Source organism: Nicotiana tomentosiformis, chromosome 8, assembly GCF_000390325.3.
Source record: "Nicotiana tomentosiformis chromosome 8, ASM39032v3, whole genome shotgun sequence".
Lineage (NCBI taxonomy): Eukaryota > Viridiplantae > Streptophyta > Magnoliopsida > Solanales > Solanaceae > Nicotiana > Nicotiana tomentosiformis.
The window spans coordinates 85,251,452-85,275,224 of record NC_090819.1 but is presented as its reverse complement, the minus strand read 5'-3'; the positions used below and the strand labels follow the sequence as shown (position 1 = coordinate 85,275,224).

Here is a 23,773-nt window from a genome sequence, read left to right as displayed (position 1 = left end):
CCACATGTGAATTAACATCAATCGGGTCTGCGATCGTAATTCCTACGGGACCAGCGGGTGGCCCTACGTTACCGCGCACTATGTTGTTATTCTCACCATGATGACCGGACTCGTTGTCGATAGGTAGGGGTGCTAGTTGAGAGTTTGTCATTTTTAGCCTGAAATCAAAGACACTTCAAAGAGCAAGTGTAAAGTAGTGTGTGTTATGGATATTTGTATCAAATAACCACTATTATCCTTGGCCCACGTTGGACGTCAAACTGTTTACCCTCAAAATCGGATAACAATTGAATTTGTTAGTGGTTATAAGGACATGTGAATTAACTTGATACAAAGCGCAAAATTAAATTGCAATTAAAATAAATAGCGATAAAATAACTGCAAACCACAGGAATTGGATGATTCCAATTCTAAGAATGTTAGCCACTCTTGAGTTTGAATACACTTTTATTGACAGAAAAAATATCAAAGAGTGGGAGCTTGAAAAATGTATTGCTTATGAGCGTATGTTACCGTCTGTTTAATGGATTGTCAAGTCCCCTTTATATATTGAGGGAGACCTACCCTTTAGGGTATTATTTAATTGTACTATAAAAACATAAGTCCTTAATTTTGGAAGATCGTTGGTTCCCTTTTACACGATTTCTGCCATAATGACTGGTTAATGGCGAGAATTACGGACCCTTATCGGATGAGTTGGCAAAGCTTTCTTCGAGACCGTTAGAAACAGGATCGGTTACGCCTTAGGCAAACTCGAAGGCAAACCTAATGGTTTCGATGGCTAATTTTGATAGTGCTTTGGGTTCGATCATAACAATCATGTGCCGATCTCGGTTAGTGGTGTTAATCGTTAGATCGATCTTTGAGCTCGACTTCACCCGATCACAAATATTTTGACCCTGGCCTAATAAAAGAGTTCGGAAACTCGATCAAATATCGAGCTCGATTTTACCCGTATACAAATTTAACTACTGTTAGAGGACATATTTATTATTGCTAAAATTCTTTTTCTGTTTTGGTGCTGTTTTTTCGCGTAGCATGTACATGTACAGTACATACTTGAATGTTACTTAGTACTGCCTTTTACATTGTTACACAGCAAAAAATGCAGTTACAAATAAACTTGTCAATCTAGTAACACAAGATTTTGTTTTCCCGAACTAATGAAAGATGGTTCGAATCTCAAAATTCATACTGTTATAGCGTACATAATTAGAAAATCCAAGGTATATTACACCAACAAAAGTGCTCTTCCCCTAATAATTTTTAGATTTTCTTATGATTCATACTAATGCAAAGAGGAGGGTTCCCAGCTTCTTTTACCTTACTTTTACTCATTAGGATTCCCAGCTCATTAGGATTCCCAGCCTACTTGATAGAGTACATATATTGAAATACATCAGTTGCAGTTGACTAAGGCTATTTACAAATGATAAATCTCTTTAGTTCAGACAAACTAATTTGAATGCATAATACGTAAATAATTTAGTCCATATCTTTCATTGGTATGGTTGTACATGTCCTGTAATAAAGATGACTTTTTCACTTTAAGTAAGAGCTAACACAATTCACTTATTTCAAAGCTGGAAAACTACCCCACAATGGAACCAAAAATATAACATTATCAGATATAGTGGTGGTCGGAAGAAATGACTTTTAAGAGTGAACAATAACTTATGGAATATGTACAAACTTCTAGGGCTTCCATTGTTGTCAACACCCATATGAAATTACTCCAATGTATTAGTCTTCGGTGTATAAAATCACTCACCATCAACCCAAAAGAAAAAACCATCCCAAGAAATTCAATTTCAACTATAACTAAAATGGGGAAAAACATATCATTAGATTAAGGGCATAACCTGGTCCAAATGAGACCAATATCATCAAAAACAATTAAAAAAAGAACCAAAAAGAGACCAACTTATCAACTTTATTTGAGATTGCAATGGAAAGGTATAACAAAATGAAAGGAAAAAGATTTCTAAGACACTCAATGTACCGGTCCTTATGCCTATGCAAGGGCATTCCTCAGGGCACTTGACATCTTCGGTTTTATTTGCTGAATCAAGTTCTAATAATAATGAAATGAGAAACTACATAGCGAAAATGCTAACACAAACTACTAAACCAAGTGATATACATGCTTTTTCATTGCGCAGGCTAGGAAAGAGAGACCCATTAAATCTCAAACTACAAGACCTCATATAAGTGTTGCGCCGTGTTTTAAGTTATAAATGTAATAAAAGTATATACCTTGAGTCCTGAAAATAAGTTTCTTATCACGCAAGCTGGTAAAAGAAACCCTTAAAATTTCAAACTACAAGGCCCAATGTAAGTATGCACCGTCTTTTTAGTTTTAAATGTCACAAAAGTACATACCTGAGCTCCTGAATTTGAGCTGAACGCCAGTAGCCAAACAAAATACAATATAATTTCCTGCAACCATGAGATTAAAGGTACCTGTGTTGAAATCCTTCTAATTTGTTGATTCAGAATGATACTGAGCAAGTACATATCTTCATGGACTTTCCTGTCCAACAGGGATTATTTCACAAGTTAATAAAGGACGCGAGTAACTAAATCAAATGAAATGTAATTTTCATCTATCGTGAAAGCAGCACATAATCATGAGTAGAGAAACCTAACATAAACTGAAGTCCAGATTCACCTCTTGCAAACATATCATCAAACACCTCGGATGCATAGTCCACTTCAAATAAGTTGTTGGTAACAAAATTCATCAAAATGATATAATGCATGTAAAAATCAGGAACAAATACTAACATGCATGTAAAAAATCTAACAATTATTAAAAAAAAAAGAATAGGGAACTAACATTCATATACACACGGTACAAATAAAGAAATTGCAATAACAAAGAAAAGATTACACAAAATAACTCCGAAAACAGAGAACTCACACCAACAAAATAGACAAACTCTGAGAAAGAGAAGACTAAGAAACACATGAACTATACTACAATGACAAGCCAAGCACATATACATCAGCATTTCCGTTCAAAACAAAAAAAATGAGCAAAAGAAAAGAGGGAAAAGAATTAATACAACTGGTAAAAGAGGGAGGAACAGAAAAATTAAAAGAAACCAAACGATTAAAACACTAAAAGTAAACAAAAAGGAAATAGAGAAGAAGAAGAACCCACCATAAAAAGAGAAAAGAGCAAACAGAGAAAAGCTGAAGAAGAAGCACAACGAGAGAGAGAGAGAGAGAGAGAGAGAGAGAGAGAGTGAATAATGAAAATAGAAATAAAATGCTTAAGAAATTCACAAAAGCCAATTTGTGACGTGGGTCTGTCCACATAATAGTGGAACCATCAATTGACACCATAAATTTAACAATATGAAATGAGCAACGACGTGTATAACGTAGTTAGGCTTGTTTTTTACACACGCTGCAATTACCGGAATAACCTTCGTCGTACCAAGGACTTCCTCTTATTATATGTAGAAAAAGATGTTCAATTTATTAATAAAAACTTTACTCACTTGGAGCTCCAAGAATTTCTTTAATAATAATAGAAATCAAAAGAAAAGGATTTTTTTTTCTGAAAAAAAAAAAAGAAACTAGAGAAGTTGTATTGAAATTCGTACCTTCATGCACCCCCGAGTCTTAGAGCCTATTTGGCCAACCTTCTAGAAAGTCAGAAGTATTTTTTTAAGTGAAAAAAAGTATTTCTTGAAAATTTTATGGTGTTTGGCCAAAATAAAAAAAATACTTTTGAGTAACAGCAAAAAACAGTTTTTCTGCTTTTGGAGGAGAAGCTACAGATTCTAGCTTCTTCCAAGAAGCAGAAACAGAAGTTAATTTATTCAAGACAAAAATGACCTTACAATAAATTTATATTTTTCAAATTATCTCTCATTAATTTAATATTTTTCTTTTCTTTTTCCTTTTTCTTTTTTATTTCTACTACATATTTTTTCTCTTTTTTATTTCAATCATATTTTTATTCTCTTTCTCTTATTCCTAAGAGTATATTTTAAATTTATAATTAATAGTGTATTTTGCTATATTTAAATTATCATATAAACAATAAGCAATACCAAACACTCAATGTTATTGTTTTGAATAACTGTATTTTATATTTATTTTCTAAATAATACTAATTGCAAATTAAACTTTTAATGTTCTTTTTCGTAATTTGATACTTAAAAATGCCTTTTTAAAATATTGGCCAAACACAATGAGCTTGCAAAAAGCACTACTCAAACGAATTGGCCAAAAACAAAATGATATTTTGCAAAAGTACTTTTTCAAAAAGTATATTTGAACAAAAATACTTTTTAAAATAAGCAGTTTTTGGCAGCTTGGCCAAACGGGCTCTTAACCTAATGGTAAATGAAACGAGTTGAGAACCATGAAATCTCGTATTTAAATCTTATTTTTTTCCATTTAAAATTATGGACAAAGTTACCATATAACTTTGAAATTAATTGAGATACATATAAGTTGGTCCGTACCTACAATTATAAAAAAAAAAAATCATTCCTTCATGCCATTTTTTGGTTTTTACATTTTCTGCGACACTTGGTACTATTATGGTTCAAAATCTAACTAAATCCCTACTAATACTCTCGTTAACATGTACAAGAAATTGTGTCCAAATTTCTGCACAAAACCATCCTTTCAATTCCAACTACCAATGCAAGATTCCCCACATTTGTCTCCTTCCATAATTAATACTATCCCGGTTCAGTTCTGTTATTTTCCTCCTCACTGAACCGGTCCATGTTACTAGGCTCAACCAAATGTAATTGCATTTTTGGTTCCCATTCCATGTATTTTTTTCTCTGAAAATTCAGAGCTAGTTTTTTCCCCATGAGATCTATTCAGAAAGTGGTTTGAAGGGGGAAATTAGTTAAGAGAAACAACTTATTTATAATAATAACATTAATAATAATAAGAAAAAATGGCAGGAGGAGCCGATCCTGGTGCAAGGGAGTTGGATCAAACACCCACATGGGCTGTGGCTTTGGTCTGTGCAGTTATTGTTCTTATTTCCATTTTATTGGAAAAGGTTCTTCATGCTGTTGGAGAGGTGATTTATATATAAAATCCTTTTTTCCCTTACATGTACAATTTTATATTCCAAATTTATTATGTAATTCTTTCTTGAATTTCCCTTCCATGTTATGGTCATAGAATTCTCAAAAAGATAAGTTTTAAAGAAATACATTGAGAGAAGTATAAAATGTTGTCCTTTAGCAGAAAATAATGAGGTCATACATCGAGCTAATAGTTTTGAATACATTCATATCACATAGAAGTTGATTCTCTAGCAATTGATATATGATATGTTACATTGTTTGTTATTTTGAAATGCAGACATTTGAGAGAAGACGAAAGAGCGCGTTGGTGGAAGCGCTGGAGAAGATTAAGGGTGGTAAGGGTTTTTGTAATAATTAACTTACCAAATTTTTACAATCAAGAAATTAGGAGGGGTTTAACTAATTAATGATTCCCTCATTATTAATGGTTTTTAATCTTGTTGTAGAGCTTATGGTTCTGGGTTTTATATCGTTGCTTCTGACGTTCGGACAAAACTACATTTCCAAAATATGCATACCTGTAAGGGTTGCAAACACTATGTTGCCTTGTCCTGCTCAGCACGGACACGGACATGGACATGGACATGGTCATACCGATACAGGAGAACATCATCGAAGGCTTCTATGGGACCATTTTAGGATATTAGCAGCTGATAGTCCTGCCAGAGCCTGTAAGCCTGTGAGTACCTTTTCTTGGATTAAAACTTATAGTATATAGAGCGATATAGATACTCAAGATTTATATAGTCGAATACAACTTCTTGGCATTCGGGTGCAATTGTTGTGTATTCACTAATAGTGTAAGTAATTATACCATCAATGTAATTTAGTTTGTTGTAACAAGCAGTGGCGAAGCTACATGGTTATAAGGGTGGTCAGTTGATCACCCTTCGTCGAAAACCTGCACTGTGTATATAGGTAAAATATTACGTTTTAGAGGTATATAACACATATTGAACACTCTTTGTTGGGTTTGTTTTTTTACTTCTTTCAAATTTGAATACCATTTGGTAAATTTCTAACTTCGCCACCGGTAACAGGTAAGTTACCTTATTTTCTAGGTTACAAATCTCATACATACGATTACCTGTAATTATTTTTTAGGTAGCCTGATTGTGAAATCTTTTTTACACTTAAGTTAATTCTTCTTTTTGTGCACCTCGATTATCGAGTGATATTTGCCCAAATACCGGGTGATTCTACCCGCAAATGCCTAGGCAAATGAAAAAAAATCACCTACCTTTTTTGGTCTATGTTGGAATTTAAACTCCGACAATTCATTAACCGGCACACCTAGTGACGTACCTTTTGCATGATTTAACTAACTTGACTACTAAATTTCATCTGCTTAGTAGTAACATGCTAACATCCTTCTCATTTTCTTCTACTCCGTTATCTGCTTCTATAAATCATCAGTAAGTTGTTACCAAATTTATTTTGATACTGAAGTATACTGGGTTATCATTGATTAAACCAAGAAGGTTATGGACTTATAATTAACTCATTTTCCTTTTTGCTTAGATTGCTTAAATAAATGTTCCTCAGAAAATATACAGGCTAACAGTAATCACATTGACAGGGTCACGTTCCACTAATATCCCTCAATGGTTTGCATCAGCTACACATCTTCATATTCTTTTTGGCCGTGTTCCACGTTATTTACAGTGCCATTACTATGCTTCTTGGAAGATTAAAGGTGAGAGTTTTCCCGCACTTTCAGTGTAACGAGCACAAAGTTTTACCGTTTTAGGTCTATCAAAAATATCGTTGCTTCCTGTGGTTGAAACTTTGTTTGAGAATCAAGACTGGTTTCCCAACCCTGAGACACCTTCACAATGTTAATTTCACTTCCGCTCATGTACTAAATGCTTGAGCATTATTCAGAGACTAAACTTTATCATTGTGGTATGCAGATTCGAGAGTGGAAAGAATGGGAAAAGGAAGTTGAGCATGATTATGAAGCATCCAATGGTATGGCGTGAAATTATCATGATCTAAATTCTTTTTGTTTCTTCTATGCCCTAGTTTTATGCAGGCACTAGATAGTTGATGAGGTAGCTTATTGTTAGGAAAAACTAATCTTGAAATTCTAGAACTACTAGGTGTCGTGTTCTATGATATTCGTGTAATTTTTAGGATATCTATGTGGGTGCATGATTCTTATGTTATTTAAGTGTGGATTTTGTGTTTTTAATGTGATCAAGTTCATAATTTGTGTATATATGTGAAAATGGTTTGTAAGAAGTAAGCTGAGAAGAGACGCCTATAAACCTATGAATACCCCTTTGTCCTTGTCATTTGGCAATCAAGTGAGTTGCAAAGAGTTCTCTCACTAACAAAGTATTCTCCTCTAGCAGTTCTCTTCCTGTAACAAAGTAGTGTAGAGCCAAAAGTCCTCGGAATAGAAACAAGAGTGCTGAACAAAATAGAGAGATGGACCACTTGGTTTCTAATTCCGCGGAGTCACAAAGAGAATTATGAAAATTTGGTGTCTTTGCATGAAAGCAATACTTGGCTGTGCAGAAAATAGTTGAACTGGGGCTTGAGAAGCCCGATAATGAGGACATTTGGCCTCAATATGAGAAGGATATTTTGGAAAAGACAAGAAAAAAGAATCAACAAGTCTCACTCTCAAGTCTCATCCATCAATATTTGGGTGATACTATGTTTGAGAAGGCGGCCAATACAACCACCTCAGAGGAAACTTGGGAGGTTTTGCAAAATTATCTTTAATGAGTGGACAAGGTGAAGAAGGTAAGGCTTCAATCTTTAAGGGGTATTTTGAAGCTTTAAGAATTCAATTCAATTTTGGATTATTGTTCAAGGATGACGGCCTTTTGAAATAAATTGAAAAGATATGGATCAGATAAAGTAGAAAACATTCATGAACATCCTTCGTTCTTTGACGAGCAACTTTGAAGGATGATCGAGGTGAAAAAGATCAATAGAGGATATGGATAAACGTACTATTGTTGTCGAAGAGGAAGATATAATGGTAACAAATCCAACAATGAGGAGAAAACCTAATAATCATTTAGAGGTCGTGGTCATGAACGGGAAGAGGAAGAGGTCGTGGTTACTAGCAAGAAGCAGAGGGAAACAGAGGTATGACAAATCTCAGATTGAATGCTTTAGTTGTCATAAATTTGGTTATCACTCCTAAGACTGTCGTAGTAATATTGAAGAGACCCAATCTTGTTGATCACAAGAATAAAGAGACAACTTTGTTGCTAGCACCCAAGAAGGACGATAAGGATACTTTTAGTCTGTGGTATTCTGAGAGTAGCATCAAGCAAGAAGTCAGTCATTGGTATGGCACATGCTGCCTAAAGTCACGGGGCATTATCGTTGAATGCGGCCTAGCATCATAAGCCAATGCCTTTCCCCCTCGACATGTCATTAGGCCTTGGCCTTGCATGTGACACCCCGAAAAACATCTAGTTACGACATTGTCGTTGTATGCGGCCTAGCGTCATATGCCAATGTCCTGCCCTCATCATGTCACTAGGCCTTGTCCTCATCCCACGCAACACCTCGAAAAACCTCTAGTTGCGACATTGTTGTTGCATGCGGCCTAGTGTCATAGGCCAATGCCTTGCCCTCGACATGTCACTATACCTTGTCCTTGCATGCGACATCCCAAAAAAAGAAAATACAACTTTGAAGTTGTCGATTTGAAGGTTACTTAGAAAGCTGCAACACAAGAAAAGGAGGATTTGTACTTGGAGTGTCAAGGTAAGATTGATTGTGTAGAGATACAAAGCTCACTTCTAAAGCTCGGGCTTGATTCCATATCCGAGACATGTGAGTGGGATTTGGGCACTCATGCTGCTGAAGTGGCTAACAAGCAACACCCTGAGAGTATATATCAATATGTTGGCTAAGCTTGAAGTAGAATGCTCTAAGCTCAAGGCATTTATTCTACCAGTTAAAGCACAAGCCGAGTAAATTTTATGGGTGGTCATTTATCTTTGTGTTCATTACCCAAAAGTCACTTTTCTTTCTTTTGTTACTAAAAGTCATTCAACTTTGTGTTCATTACCCAAAAGTCATTTTTCTTTCTTTTGTTACACCAAAATCATTTTACTATGCTCCAGTTATCACAATAATCACTTTGGCCAGATTTTACAAATATTTTACCTGAAAAGTCTATTATGCCCTTGACATTATAAATCCTTCCATTTATGTAGTACCTTCTATATTATATGCCATATAATATACTTTTACCCAGATATTTTACTTATAATTAAAATAACTTAATATTATTTCATTTATTATTTTTATACTATATTTGTAAATTTAATTTTTTTCTTTAATATTAATTTTGAAGATATATAAGTAGCATTATTAAATTTGTCAGTAACATTACCGTGAACAAATCTCAAGTCCACGTTCTTAATCATGCTTAATGAAATATGTTTAATGAAAATTAAAAAAACAAAGCTCATTGATTTATCAGCCAAGTCATACCCATTAATATAATAAATAAAATACCCACATTTAGCAAAATTACACATCAGATTAATACTTTCAAATAAATAATATTAACAGATAAAGCTTTAAAAAACTTAATATTAAACACAAATATTTTTGAAACTTCTTTTAAAAATTTTATTGACTATAAAAAAACTATCATTTGTTAAACAAATCTGTTTTTATTATTTTAAATAAATATTAAAAAATAAATAGTTTTTTATTATTTTTATATTTAAAACATGTTCATGTTTGAATATGATTAAACAAATTGAGTGCCATGGAAAAATTAAATGTATAGATATATTATAAAAATAATAAATAAATTAAAGTTATTTTAATTATAAATAAAATACCTAGGTAAAAATATATTATGTAGTATATAATATAAAAGGTATTATATATAAATGAGAGAATTTATAGTGTCAAGGACATAATAGACTTTTCAAGTAAAAGTATTATATAAAATATGGCCAAGATGACTTTTATGATAAATAGAGAAAGGTAAAATAATTTTTGTGTAACAAAAGAAAGAAAAGTGACTTTTAGGTAATGAACACAAAGTTGAATGATTTTTACCTAACAAAAAGAAGAAGAAATGACTTGTGTAATGAACACAAAGTTGAATGGCACCCGTGAAATTTACTCACAAGTCTAATGATACTTCCTTGGTTTACGTTGAATCTTTCACTGATAGTTTGTTAGATATTTAAGAACGGTTATTTGCAATAGCGATTAGTAGCCGCGACATGAGTAGTTTGGGGACAAACAATCATGACCGGTACAACTTTTACTGCTTGTCTGGATGAATAAACATAAACGTGAAAAACCTCATATGAGAGACTTAGAAGCATCTATGGAGATAAATCTGATGGATGATTTTCTTGGAATGGAATGCTTGCAGCACTTAGTGATGAACTCACAATAGTGCCCATTTAAAATCTGAACTTGGAGCCAAGATGTGAACTAAAGGAACTATTTATTGGCAAAAATGGAGGCTGAGATGCTAAAGCTAGATCTAGAAGTAACTGAGTGCAAGGGTGAGTTTAAGATATCTAAAGAACAATTAGAAGAAATAAAGGATTACCCTGTCTACTGAAAAAAAAAAAAAAACAGTTTCCACACCAAGGAGTACAAATCATTAGAACCTATCCTATTGAAATATATACATATCCCTGTTCTGGTATCTTTAATGTTTCCAAGGGAGGTGAAGTAGACCCAACCAAATTACAGATATTTTGTAAAATCAGTTAAGTTTGAAGATTTTTAAGGGGGTGTTAGGAAATTTTAATCTTGAAATTCTAGAACTACTAGGTGCCTGTTTGGCGTAATCCATGTGACTCTTAGGATATCTATGTTATTAGTTGCATGACTCTTATGTTACGTAGGTGCATGAATCCTGTGTTTCCGATACGGTAAAGTTCAGTGTGTGTGTGTGTGTGTGTGTAATTGTGAAAATCAGTTGCAGAAGTGAGCTTACAACATTCTATTGGCACCTATATGTACCCCCTTATACTTGTCACTTGACAATCTATTGAGTTACAAGGAATTCTCTCTAATAAAGTGTTCTTCTTTCCATCACTCTTCTTCTCTCGTCTAGCATTTCTCTTCCTTATTACATTTATTTCCCCTTGGGCTCAGTGTGGCATGACATAAGATATTCTCCAACAATGCATTTTCTTGGTGAATCATTTACCGATATAAAACTATTGAAAACGTCTTGCTTAAGAATATATATTGCATTAGATGAGGTGAATGACTTATAACCTTTTAAAAGTATAAACAATTTCCGATTCAATCTTGCTATTCCTGTTACATACATTTGCTCCAATCATGCAATGATTAGCTTCAATTTTTGCTGTTCACTATTGTCATTGAATGCCATTCCCCCATGCCCCTTGCTATCCTATACAATTGTTGGATTATGTTAAGTCTAACCATCCAGGCGAAAGTGATCTAAGAACTCTTCCTTTGTAGGATATTTTACATTTCACATTAAAACCAATAGGGATTTAATCGTTAATTCTTCACCTGTATTTCTTTTCTTTCTTATATGTCCTTTCAATGCAGATTCCTCAAGATTCAGGCTTACCAAAGAGACATCATTTGTTAGGGATAATACCAGTTTTGGGACTACCCCTATCCTTTTCTACAGTGTAAGAAAAACTAAACCACCCGCCTTTTTCTTTTTTGCATATTTATCAATATGTTATAAATGGGGGCATTCGATAGGTTTGTTTGTGATAGTAAAAGCCTATTGTTTTTCAGTTTAAAGCTTTAGTGAGTTAGTTCTATAATGAACTTGATATTCCTAGTGTGATTTTCTTAAAAGAATGGTTGTGCATATATCACTTTTAGGCATCTTGTTGTAGGCATGGAAATCATATTTGTGTGTTCCAGTCCACTAGGTTAGTTTATTAAATTAAAGTTTCTGTGCAATTACTTATACGGTGGAATTAGTTGGTGATACAGTAATCTAACATAATGTAACGAGTGAAATGTTGTAATATGACCATTGAACGAACTATTATTTCATCTTCTCTAACTAGTTTCCCAATATTTTCAGGTGTGCTTTTTTCGGCAATTTTTTAGGTCAGTTCGGAAAGCTGACTACTTGACCATGCGCCATGGTTTCATCTCGGTGAGGTTCACAAATACAAGGCTTCTTACAATCAAATTATAGTTCTTTTGCTTATTGATTTCCTCTTGTTGCAGGTCCATTTAGCACCAGGAAGTAAGTTTAATTTTCAAAAGTACATTAAAAGATCTCTAGAAGATGACTTCAAGATTGTTGTGGGTATCAAGTACGTTCCTTTCGACGTGAACTGAAACAACATTCATCTTCTTCTTTTCAGTGTTACTTTTTTTTTTTTCATTGTATACATAACTTAAAGTCTTTCTCTGGTTTTGATGTGCTGCTAATGATTTATCTTTGTTATACTTCCAGTTCATTGCTATGGTTTTCTGCAGTTGTTTATCTTCTGATGAATGTTCATGGTAATTCTAGTGACCTCAATTGTTTCTATTAAGACATATTGTCTCTTGAAAGTAATTCCAATCAGAAGAATTATATTAGTTTTAATTTCCAATACAAATATATTCTGTTTCAGGATGGCAAGCTATGTTTTGGCTGTCCATATTGCCTCTAGTTGTAAGAAACCCTTATCATTATTTGATTACTTGTTGCATTCTACTTTGTTTTAAAATGAAGAGAGAACTAACCACTGGATTGGTTAAAGATAATATTAGCAGTTGGGACAAAGCTTCAAGCAATTATAGCTCAGATGGCTCTTGAAATTCAAGAAAGACATGCTGTAGTCCAAGGCATACCTCTTGTCCAAGTTTCAGACAGACATTTTTGGTTTGGCAAACCAAAGCTTATTCTTCATCTTGTCCATCTCACCCTCTTTCAGGTACTCCGCCCCACCTCCTATATCTAACGTCTGCTGTCTGTGCATCTTTGAAAAATAACATTAATGAGTTGTATATAACTCCAAGTAAAACAAGTGAGAGAGAGAGATTAAGAGGCTAAAAATATGAGAGCATGAATGTAGTCTGGACTGTTGGAGGAAGTTGGGAGACTGCAGAGCAGTTTTAGACTTCAACATTATTGCGAGACCAAGTTGGGTTTTCCAATGAATTTAGGTTCTAAAAGTAGTAGAGATATAGTACAGAGCTTAATCTTTTCTGTTAAAACATTTTCATGATGTTTTTCGTAAATAATATACATAAAAGAATATAGTTTTCTATATCTGGAAGCTTAATCTTGGTGATCTTCCATGTGGGCAATGCTTTTGTCCGAGATCTTGCTTTCAAAAGATGACCATTGGAAGCAAATAAAAGGGCAGCCAGCTCCAGCTATGCGCGGGGTCCGGGGAAGAGCCGGACCACAAGGGTCTATTGTACGCAGTTTTACCTTGCATTTATGCAAGACGCTGTTTTCACGGCTCGAACCCTTGACCTTCTGGCCACATGGCAGCAACTTTACCAATTACGCTAAGGCTCACCTTCCACCTTTCAAAAGATGACTCTTGGAAGCAAATATCAAGCTAAATTTTTTTTCCTTAATGTTTTGCAGAATGCTTTCGAGATCACTTATTTCCTTTGGATATCGGTAAGGACACTTTCCTCGGGAAAAAAATTCAGTTCCATTTTTTTTTTCTTGTCATTTGTGGTGTAACATGATGATATTCCATTTTCTGCAGTATGAATTCGGGCTTCATTCCTGCTTTCATGATAATTTTTATCTCGCCTTATTGCGAGTTGCTATAGGGTAATGAACAAGTACTTATCTTCATTGTGTTAAGTTCCAAAAGCAACCAATTAGTTGAAGTTCCTTTACCATACACTCTTACTCTAGCTGATAAAAGAGTTGCTTGTCAGGTTAGGTGTTCAAATTATGTGCAGTTACATTACACTTCCGCTGTATGCACTAGTTACCCAGGTAGCTAAAAGTTACTTATTTCATTACAAAATAAACTCAAAAACATGTTAAATGCTTCATTTTCTTTCTTTTTTGGAATTTTCAGATGGGATCAACTATGAAAAGATCTATATTTGATGATCAAACTTCCAAGGCACTGATGAATTGGCATAAGAATGCAAAAAAGAAGAAACCTACAAAGCCTGGACCAGTCGAAACGAGAAAATTAGGGAGTCCAGGGGACTCACCTGAAACTTCCCCGAGCACGAAAGGTGGTCACCAATCAAGAATAGAAATGTCTAATGTAGAGCCATCGTCCTCTAGTCAAACAGCCAACATTGTTGCTAGTGTGGACATTCCAGAAGAAATGCCTCACAACGATGGCAGGTCGCGGTCCACGAATCCTGACCTACTTACAGGTCCTTGATTGAGACAATGAGCAGAGATAACTCATGTCACATAGAAAGGAAAGAAAGAAGGGGAACGTATATTAATCTTGAAATGCTGTAACTTGGGCCGGAGATTGGCCGTTACCCTGTTTTTCTGGGCAACGTTGCAGAGAAACTAGCTTTTTTGCCCCAAATTCCAGTTTGATGCTCAATTTTGTAAACTTCATTTGTATTATTATTAAAAGAAAAGTGACGTATACTTGTGAGGGCTTAAATCTCATGTCCTTACTATCTTACCAGCATTAAGGAAGGTCTCCTCATAGTGTACTTACATACTACCTTTACTCCACTGGCGGCAAATGGATCAAATTGATTACAGCTCTCTCCATTGTAAACTTAGATATGATACGTCTCGTGGGATTGAAGGCTGCCTACCCATAATAGGATTTTTTGGATAAATTAATCCGATTGATTCCAATTGGGAGTCTAAATAGACACTTCAAAAAAGAATTAGAGGTGGTAAACGGTGTAGTAGCAGGGCAAACCTACATAAACTCGCAAAGATTTCAACCCGCTAACTTCGTACAACCAGTTAAACTATACTGCAGTCATGCCTTCATTATCATTTTTTTCCAGAAAAGGGGAAATCTAGCAAGTAAGGTCTGAAACGGCGTTCTTTCATCTCAAAAAATATGCGCCATTGTCATTATAAAAGCTCAAGGGTTCTTTCCAACTTTAAGTTTTTCATAACCCTGGTTCATTAAGGCTATAAAAGAAAAACAGAACCTCCACAAGGTGTTAGAATTTCCCAATCTGGAAATTTCTGAGATTGCTTGATTGTCGCACAAAAAAAAAAAAAAATCCAACACAGAATGACAATGAGAAGATGATGGCCGTTTCAAATTGATTGTAAACGAGCAAAGGGCATTCCAAATGTAGAAGAGAACCATTTAACACTTCTTAAATATTTTACATAATAATAGATTATCCAACCAGGAAAACATATAAGAAAGAAAACAAACAAGGATAGCATTCTAGAAAGCACATGTTGCAACAAAAACCAGGGTAAGGTACAAGTCTACAAAATCTTCCATTTGCGCTCCACAGCATTTGTGATCATGGATATGCAGTATGCAGCACTCAATGGATAATCAGAAACTGCAAGATAAATTAGAGATGAGGTTCAGCTGCAGAAAAAATGCAATAATTTGCGATGATGATCATTTTCCCATAGAAGAAACAGTATGGACCGAGTTTAGCATTTACATAGAATATGCACACATACGTCGCTTCCAGAGGGTAGGTAGAAATGAAGGAGCCTAGACTATAACTCGTCACTTATATGTATAATAACAACAACAACAACAATAACAACATACCCAGTGTAGTCCCACAAATGGGTCTGGAGAGAGTAGAGTGTACACAAACCTTGCCCCTGCCTTTAAAAGGGCAGAGAGACTATTTCCGGAAGACCCTTGGCTCAAGAAAGGGAGAGAGGAGGGGCAATAACAAGCAAACCGATCCGACAACCAAAGCAAAAATACGAAACTAGCAAAAGGTAATGCAATCAGAAAATCAAAACACAAGACAACAAAAAGTAGTAACATAAGACTAGGGATACGGAAAAAAACATGGAAGGCACCAAGTGGTGTATCAAAGCTACTGTTACAAACAAGGACAAAACTCGACCACCTAACCCTTTACCTTAATTCTCAACCTCCACACCTTCCTATCCATGGTCATGTACTTAGTGAGCTGGAGCAACGTCATATCTTGCCCAATCACCTCTCCCCAATACTTCTTCGGCCTGCCTCTACCTCTCTGTTGGCCCTCCCATGCCAGCCTCTCATACCTCCTCACTGGAGCATCAATGCCTCTCCTCTTCACAAGCCCGAACCATCTAAGTCTCGCCTCCTGCATCTTGTCCTCCACAGGGGTCACACCCACCTTGTCCCGAATAACTTCATTTCTAATTTTATCTAACCCGGTATGCCCGTACATCCACCTCAACATCCTCATCTCCGCCACATTCATCTTCTAGACATGGGATGTCTTGACCGGCCAACACTCCGCCTCTCATATTCTGAGGATGGTCAAGTAGGTTAAGATGCAGTTTAGAACCTGTATTGCTTCAGAGTTGACATGTGACACTGAACCAAACAACTCATAGGGAGAGAACAATCTCTCACTTTACAATACATTTTGTATGGAATACACTAGAATAACATCACAAAATCAAAGATTATGTGACATTCCAACCATATCTACATTCTACAGCAGCCGCAGCCAATTTAATTTTCATTTGCCAAAGTAATAAGTGGCTCTCAAGAAGTACTTCTACTCTCAAGGAAGATCAATAGTACCCTAGTGTCAGAACTTGAGCACACAGACACAAGTAACGGATGTTCGCATTCCTACACGTTAAACACTAGCCATGCAAATCAAGACAAAGGCAGAAAAAACACAAAATAGCACTCTAATTGTTATTGGACAAAATATTACAAGAAAAGAGGAAGATTAGCTTACTCGATAGATAATCTTCGACATAATCTTTATCAATTTTCCCGTGGGCCATTGCCCCAACCTGCATATGTCAAATATCCAGAAAACTATAACTTCACACAAAAGGAAGTTGTCTATAGAAAATTACACTAGAACATACCACAAAAACAAGGTTCATGTCCTTGTTGATGCCATTAACATATTCCTGAATATCCACCAGCTTCTCAGAACTATGAGAGAAGCCTGATGCATAAGAGAAGTGGGGTATTAGTCAATTGTCAAGAACATTCCATTAGAAAAGGAAGGAACTAAAATAGATAAATTATTCACCTATCTTCCGACAGTCAATGGGTAGGTACTTTGAAACAGGGTTTTTTATAACACGTAACAGTTTCTCTCGCTTACCAACAGCAGTTATGCTCAGCTTTTGTAGCAGCTGCACTGAATATGAAGCAACATCAGAAAACAGCAAAATTAGACAAATCAGAGATGGTAATAAGCATGAATCGACAAGAGTGGGTTGCTCTAGTAGTGAACACCCTCCACTTACAACCAAGAGGTTGTGAGTTCGAGTCACCACAAGAGCAAGGTGGGGAGTTCTTGGAGAGCCGAGGGTCTATCGGAAACAGCCTCTACCCCAGAGTAGGGTAAGGTCTGCGTACACACTACCCTCCCCAGACCCCACTAGTGGGATTATACTGGGTGGTTGTTGTTTTTGTTGTTGTAATAAGCATGAAAAGAGATGGGTGAAAAAAATTTGCTCAAGGTAATTTGACTTACACATAACGCCAGCAAATCGTTTAAACGTCCTAGGGATACGAACATGAGGTTTTACTTCAAATAGGACACCTTTCTCGGTCTTCACATACAAAGCTTTTAATCTCCCAGCTTTATTCACTCGGCTATCTAAAATTGAAAGCATTGCCTGTGAAAGGAAAGAAGAACTTATATAAATATTTTCGGAAAAAGACGAACTAGGATTTTTAACTAATTGCATTGCCTCATAAAATAAACATGAACTTTTTGCGATAATTAATTGCAAATGAAGTTTGTGAACACCAATTCCTTTCTTTCATTAGCTTTGGAACTAGAACTTATTTTGCTTACGTACTACAGACTGGAAACAGATGGAAGCAGTAATTACTGTCCCAAATGGAGGGAGGATACGGCAAGAAAGCACTTTCACAAAGGATGCTTGGGCATCAATTAAAATGTTTAGATCCTACAAGTCCCGAGGTGGGATCAAGCAAATATAGCTACATCTGATCTTCTTCCTGCTTTCTCCCTTCCGCTAGAAGGATCTAACAGAAAGTGGATCAGTAGAAGGTTAAAGAGGAAGCAACAGCTCTCCACTGCAATTTCATCTATGCTCCCAGTTACAATAAACAGTCAGAATCTGAACCAGAAAGAAGTAGAATAGAGGCAAGATCAACTGACGAACTCACCCTAAAGAACTAACACCGAGCAAAAATGGAAGGGAAATTCACAGCCAAACCAATCCATAACTGCATCTTTTCATGTAAGGTAACGGAGAGGCTTTAGAAAGAAATAAAGCTTACAGACAAGACAACATCCGACAGTTGATATTTTCAAATGTATAAATCAAACAATCAGTATAAAGAGAAAGAGCCTGAGTTGCACAGAACCGGGGGGTGGTGGGTTGAGAAGGCATCCGAGTTCATATTTTTTCCCCCTCCTTTTTAACACTTAACAGTGGCTGAAATTTAATTGTTAAGTGTTGGTTGGGCACATAAGCGAAAAACACGTTTACCCACTTATCCATAGTCCCAACTCCGTTATGTTCTCTAAACTCTTCAGTAGAATTTTCTTTTTGATCTCTTGGACACAAAATACCAATTGTAGATGGACGGCATATATAAGATGCTGCCCTAATTGCAAAGTAGATTATAGAATTGAATAAGTGGACTCTAGAGTGAATAAGCAAGATCTTGCCTTTTCAGCAAGTTAGACTTCGGAAAGGCATATGCATGACGCTTGGGAATATGGCATTTGTCAGAGGATGGAGAACTGGAAAAGGTTTTGCGTAACTATGTAAAGATTCCATTCTGATAAACAAAAATTGCCAGAGGAAGAAACTGGAGAGTTTTGGAAGGAAAAGAGAGATCCATAGTGCAAATGAAAATGATTTTGTTGTTTATCATTTACTTTTGGAGCACACATGATGTCCCCACTTGTATAAATGACTGGGTGAATAAAAGAACTCATCTTTGTAGAGTTTGAAAGAAATCATCTTTGTAAAATTTGTTTTTCTAATAAGGTAGGAAAATGTCATTAAAAGGCATCAAGAAGATGCAAATATTATAAAAGAGGGAAAAATGTCAGCTACAAACACAAAAACTATCGTAAGGGTAACGAGCTGACAAATTACAGGGCAAAGATTCACCCAACTAAAAAGGTTAACCAAACATTTAGCTTTTAGGGAGCTCCTAGAAGTTGAATACCATCATAACATTTGTGGTTTCTTTCAATCCAAATACACCAAAAAATATAAGCAGGCGCCATAAGCTAGATATGCTTGATGTCTTAATCAACTCTCCTGAGACCCCGTGCTTCATAGACCTCTCTGACTCTATTAGGCATAAACAAATTCAGTCCAAATATGAAAAAACAATCTTTGTAGAATTGTTTGTACACATCTCATATCCGGAAATTCTGTAACTACCAGATATCTCTTTCCTTATCATTATTCTTTTTTAGTAACTAGGGCACTGAATAATCACAGGTTACTCAGACTCAACTTGAACTTGGATCAGAAAACATCATTTATATGATTCTTTAATTGAATATTCCTTCCAACTTGTTTGAAACTCTTCCACTTTTGTATGTCCCAAAAATATTGGCAACTTCCCATATTCAGAAACCATCTAATGATACATTTACCAATTTTATGCTAAATGTTTTACATTCTTTTTTCGCAACTGACATGACTGGTACGGAGGTCCCACTAGACACAAACAAATAGTTTTATGATAAGTATACGTTTGGAACCCTCAGGGGTTGGCCTGGTGGCAATTGACTTGAGCCTTGGGGTTTGCTCCCTTTCAAGGTCTCAAGTTCGAAACCCACTGGGTGCAAACAATTTTTGAGGGCCATCGGACTGGGTAAAACCTGAATTAACCGTGGTGCACTTGCGGGAAACTCCTTGCCGAGGGCCTGTGCACCCCCGGGATTAGTCGGGTCTCAAAGAGACTTGGACACCCGGTGCAAATCAAAAAAAAAAAAGTATACGTTTGGCATCTTACACATATTTAGCTTATGTGTCATTTTATTTTTACATCTGCCTAATAAAATACCGTCAAACAAATTGGAACAAAAGGAGCATGTTTTGATGTCAACTAATTGAGCTCCTGAGCAAATTCACACAGAACTGAGTACAAAGTTCATGGTATCTCAGCTTGCTTGTTTTAGCTTTGGCTGGACAAATTGACCAACTTAGTTCACTCATTCTAACATATCAAGTCTCTACTCATGACATACATTCACTTGCAGGACTCAATACCAGCCAAAAGTTGACAAACGTTTTGACACATCAACTTCTTGCACATGCAAATTGTCTCAAATGACACACTTAAATCTGAAGTCTACAGGAACATCATAGTGTTCATACTATAGGGAGTATTGAGCAACAAGATACGCCTGGAGTTCAAAAGTCAACTAACCTGATGAGCAATATCAGGTCGATAATCAGAAGGGTTTCGATTGTTCTTCTTCAGAAAGTTGGAATGCTCATCTGAGTTCAGAAGTTGGTAAGTCTGCATCAACAAGAGGAAGATATCATTACACAATATGGGTAACTTCTACTTCCTTTATACACAGACAAAGACAAAGCAAAGGATGACATATGCGATGCTAAAGATAATTAATAAGATGAACTGTAAGAGCATATAAAGCTGAATAAGCTACAAGCGACATTCAAAGCCTGTGTAATCAAATCCAAAATTGAACAAACAAAAGACAGACCTTTCCAATTTTAGCAATTTCCAGGGAAGCTCTTTCGATGATGAAAATAATACCAGGTTTGGTGCTTCGATCAGTTGAAACAACCGGAATACCAGCCAGTAAATCTACAACTCGTTCAGCTGCCTCAGTGTCTGCTTCGGTGTGTTCTGTTCTCGCTCTTTTTGCTGACTCCTCTTCCAAAGCTTCCTCTATTTCTTCCTTATCATAATTCTCTCCTTTCTTTTTCCTCTTTTCCCCTTTAACTTTGTACGCTCGCACCATTTCTTGTCAAACCTAAAACTTGTGAAGTAACGGCAGAGAGATACTTGGATTTTGGAGGGTTGGGATTTATATGCCTTAATCTTCAATTTTTGGGCCGAGGCGTATCATTATTTGGGCTTGGAACAAAATTGGTAATTAGCATTTTCTGTGCCAGTTTTAATGGAAAGATAGTCAGAGTTTGTAAAGTCATTGAAAAATAGTCATTATTTTGCTGTAATTTGAAAAGTTCCAGCATAATATATTGGATATTGATGCACCTTTGTATGAACTTTCAGCATATTATGCTGGAACTCCAGCACACGGAAAGTTCCAGCATTATATGCTGGAGATTGGAGCACGTGTGTATGAACTTCCAGCATATTATGCTGGAACTCCAGTATATTATACTGGAAGCCCAGTACATTATGCTGGAAGTTCACATGTAAAAAATTCGCAAATCCAGTATATTATGCTGGAATATTTTTTGGATTTTAAATAGTGTTTTCGTTTAGATTTATCTTTACATGAAAAGTGGCTAAATTTCGATTACTTTTGAAACTATAGCTATTTTTCAATTACGAGTTGTAAATTTGTCTATTTTTTAATTTTACCCCCATTTTCTTCCCCTACTATTAGCGTTTAGCCACAATTTAAAAAGCTATTAGACTTTAGGGTTTGTTTGGAAAGCTATATGGTAATTGGAATTCGTGTAATTGCTAGGGTATTAATTACACAACCTAGTAATTATACAATATAGTAATTAAGACGACATGTTTGTTTGTCATAACATAATTACAGTATAATTACAAGCATATTGTTTGGTTGCACAAGTGTAATTACAAAGTTAGATTAAATTTTAAATGAAGTAATTATCAAAACTTAAAAGTTAATCTATCTATATCTATATATATACTATATTAAAAGCATGAAGGCCCTTAGCGAAATGTCGTTCGCCTTTTTTGCCCTTTAAAAATAAAGTTCTCACTATATAAAATAGTCATTTAATTATTTTTCTAATATTTTGAACTTAGAAATTCCTTAAAATTTGGTTATTAAATCTTTTCTTATTTAAATTAGATATTTATTACTTTAGATCGATTAAAATTCTTTCCTTAAATAAACATTTAAAAATTCAGCCGTTTGGAGACAAAAGTTATAGACATTCTTTTGAAGTAGTTTTGGCAATCAAGTGATATCCTAATGGTACTCCAATTGTTTCACGATGAACAAAATATTTTTTTAACATTAATGGATAATTTCTTCTTCTTTTTTTGAAGTATAATTTTACTTTTCTTAGTATTTGCAATAAACTATATTAATTTATTTTAATTATGTGATAAATAATGTGAGACTAAAATTAAAAAACTACTAAATTTATAGGAAAATAATGTTTCACTTTTCTTTTAGTTTTTTTTCTTCTTCAATCAATTTAGACTATTATAAAAACATAAAATTTCAATGCAAAATTGATCGACCTTTTTATCATTAAAAGTAAATTTCAGATTGGACAAAATCATTATTTCATTAGCATTTTCTAATATTTAGAACGTTAAAATTAACTAAAATTTTGACTATTAAATCTTTTTTATTTGAACTATATAGGAACTCATAATATTTAGGAATATTAACACAGTAAGATTACTTCTATAAATAGAGTAAGTTAATTTTCTCAAGAATTTATAATTTTAGGAATTATTATTTCACCCGAAACAACAATAATCTGTGTGACATTAGAAGTCTTCCGCTTTAAAATACCGAGATAAGAAAATTTAAAGTAAACGTATTCGGTTATTGGGGAAAAACCAATATACTTCTAATGTCTAATTAGATCAACTAGCACATAAATAAAGCATTGGTTCGAACACTTTTAGATTGCTAAAATTATTTAAAAAAATTAAGGTTGGTAATGTTAAAAATGTTAGTTATTTTATGCTATTCGTTTTTAAGAATGTAAATAAAATATTTTCAAAAGTGTTGTCATAGAGTTTGATAGTATCTCATGGAGTCGATAGATCTATCTAGCGGATAGATATCGCATGTAATCGCAAATAAATATCAAATTGGAAATATGTGGCAAACTAATATTACCCATTATTATCGAGCTAAGGAGAATAACAATATTTATTAGCATGTATAGTCTCTTTATCATGATAATGATCAAATATACCTAGAAAGGATGATGTGAGAACCTAAATCTATCCCTAACGAAAGTCAAAATAAAAAGGTATTTGTAGAGCAAAGACATTCATTTATTGAGTTAGATAAATGTGATTAACGTTCAAGATTTTTCTCAGGAATTTGGATTTTTAATTTTTTTTTTATCATTCAGAACTTTTGTGAATAATATCAATGTAACTTTTCTAAAATTTTAATGTATTGATATGAAATACACGCGCAATGCGCGTACTCTAAGACTAGTATAACAAATATTTTAATGACCCGATGGAACGTTTTGAGAATTAGCATCCCGTTCAGCGACTTAAGGCCTCGGAAAGCTTCGTATAATGTATTATGACTTGCGTGTGCGGTCGAGTTTGGTTTTCGGGTGATTTGGGATCAATTTTGAAGAAACATTATTGTTTTAAAGTGAAAAGAGTTGACATGAGTTTGACTTTTGTGTAGAAGACTCTGAAATGGTGTTCTGGTGATTCCAATAGTGTTGTATGGTAATTTTGGTCTTAGGAGCGTATCCG

At 34.8% G+C, this 23,773-nt stretch overlaps 2 protein-coding genes and 1 long non-coding RNA gene across 3 annotated transcripts; 1 reads left to right on the top strand and 2 right to left on the bottom strand.

The window, feature by feature from the left end:
- Positions 1–1,915: 1,915 nt before the first annotated feature.
- On the bottom strand, positions 1,916–3,398 carry LOC104084544 (uncharacterized). Its single transcript, XR_683638.4, has 2 exons — positions 3,167–3,398; positions 1,916–2,533 (listed from the first exon to the last, which is right to left on the bottom strand). It is a non-coding gene; the product is annotated as an uncharacterized lncRNA (long non-coding RNA).
- Positions 3,399–4,637: 1,239 nt separating this feature from the next.
- LOC104084545 (MLO-like protein 9) lies at positions 4,638–14,632 on the top strand. Its single transcript, XM_009588434.3, has 15 exons — positions 4,638–5,062; positions 5,350–5,407; positions 5,519–5,751; positions 6,652–6,768; positions 6,986–7,043; positions 11,616–11,701; positions 12,112–12,186; positions 12,261–12,349; positions 12,493–12,542; positions 12,656–12,696; positions 12,785–12,958; positions 13,624–13,659; positions 13,751–13,818; positions 13,929–13,989; positions 14,075–14,632. Exons 1-15 carry the CDS (start codon positions 4,934–4,936, stop codon positions 14,393–14,395), a joined length of 1,596 nt encoding a protein of 531 aa, XP_009586729.1. The 5' UTR covers positions 4,638–4,933; the 3' UTR covers positions 14,396–14,632.
- A 598-nt stretch (positions 14,633–15,230) lies between these two features.
- Positions 15,231–21,159, bottom strand: LOC104084548 (uncharacterized). Its single transcript, XM_009588437.4, has 7 exons — positions 20,841–21,159; positions 20,540–20,632; positions 17,640–17,784; positions 17,190–17,300; positions 17,020–17,102; positions 16,884–16,941; positions 15,231–15,515 (listed from the first exon to the last, which is right to left on the bottom strand). Exons 1-7 carry the CDS (start codon positions 21,099–21,101, stop codon positions 15,436–15,438), a joined length of 831 nt encoding a protein of 276 aa, XP_009586732.1. The 5' UTR covers positions 21,102–21,159; the 3' UTR covers positions 15,231–15,435.
- Positions 21,160–23,773: the final 2,614 nt, after the last annotated feature.

Coding starts and splice junctions, on each gene's coding strand:
- LOC104084545 (XM_009588434.3), top strand. CDS start 4,934: ATGGCAGGAGGAGCCGATCCTGGTGCAAGGGAGTTGGATCAAACACCC. Junction 12,959..13,623: donor TCCATCTCACCCTCTTTCAG/GTACTCCGCCCC, acceptor AATGTTTTGCAG/AATGCTTTCGAGATCACTTA. Junction 13,990..14,074: donor TGTATGCACTAGTTACCCAG/GTAGCTAAAAGT, acceptor TGGAATTTTCAG/ATGGGATCAACTATGAAAAG.
- LOC104084548 (XM_009588437.4), bottom strand. CDS start 21,101: ATGGTGCGAGCGTACAAAGTTAAAGGGGAAAAGAGGAAAAAGAAAGGA. Junction 17,103..17,189: donor CATTGACTGTCGGAAGATAG/GTGAATAATTTA, acceptor CTTATGCATCAG/GCTTCTCTCATAGTTCTGAG. Junction 16,942..17,019: donor ACATGAACCTTGTTTTTGTG/GTATGTTCTAGT, acceptor TGACATATGCAG/GTTGGGGCAATGGCCCACGG.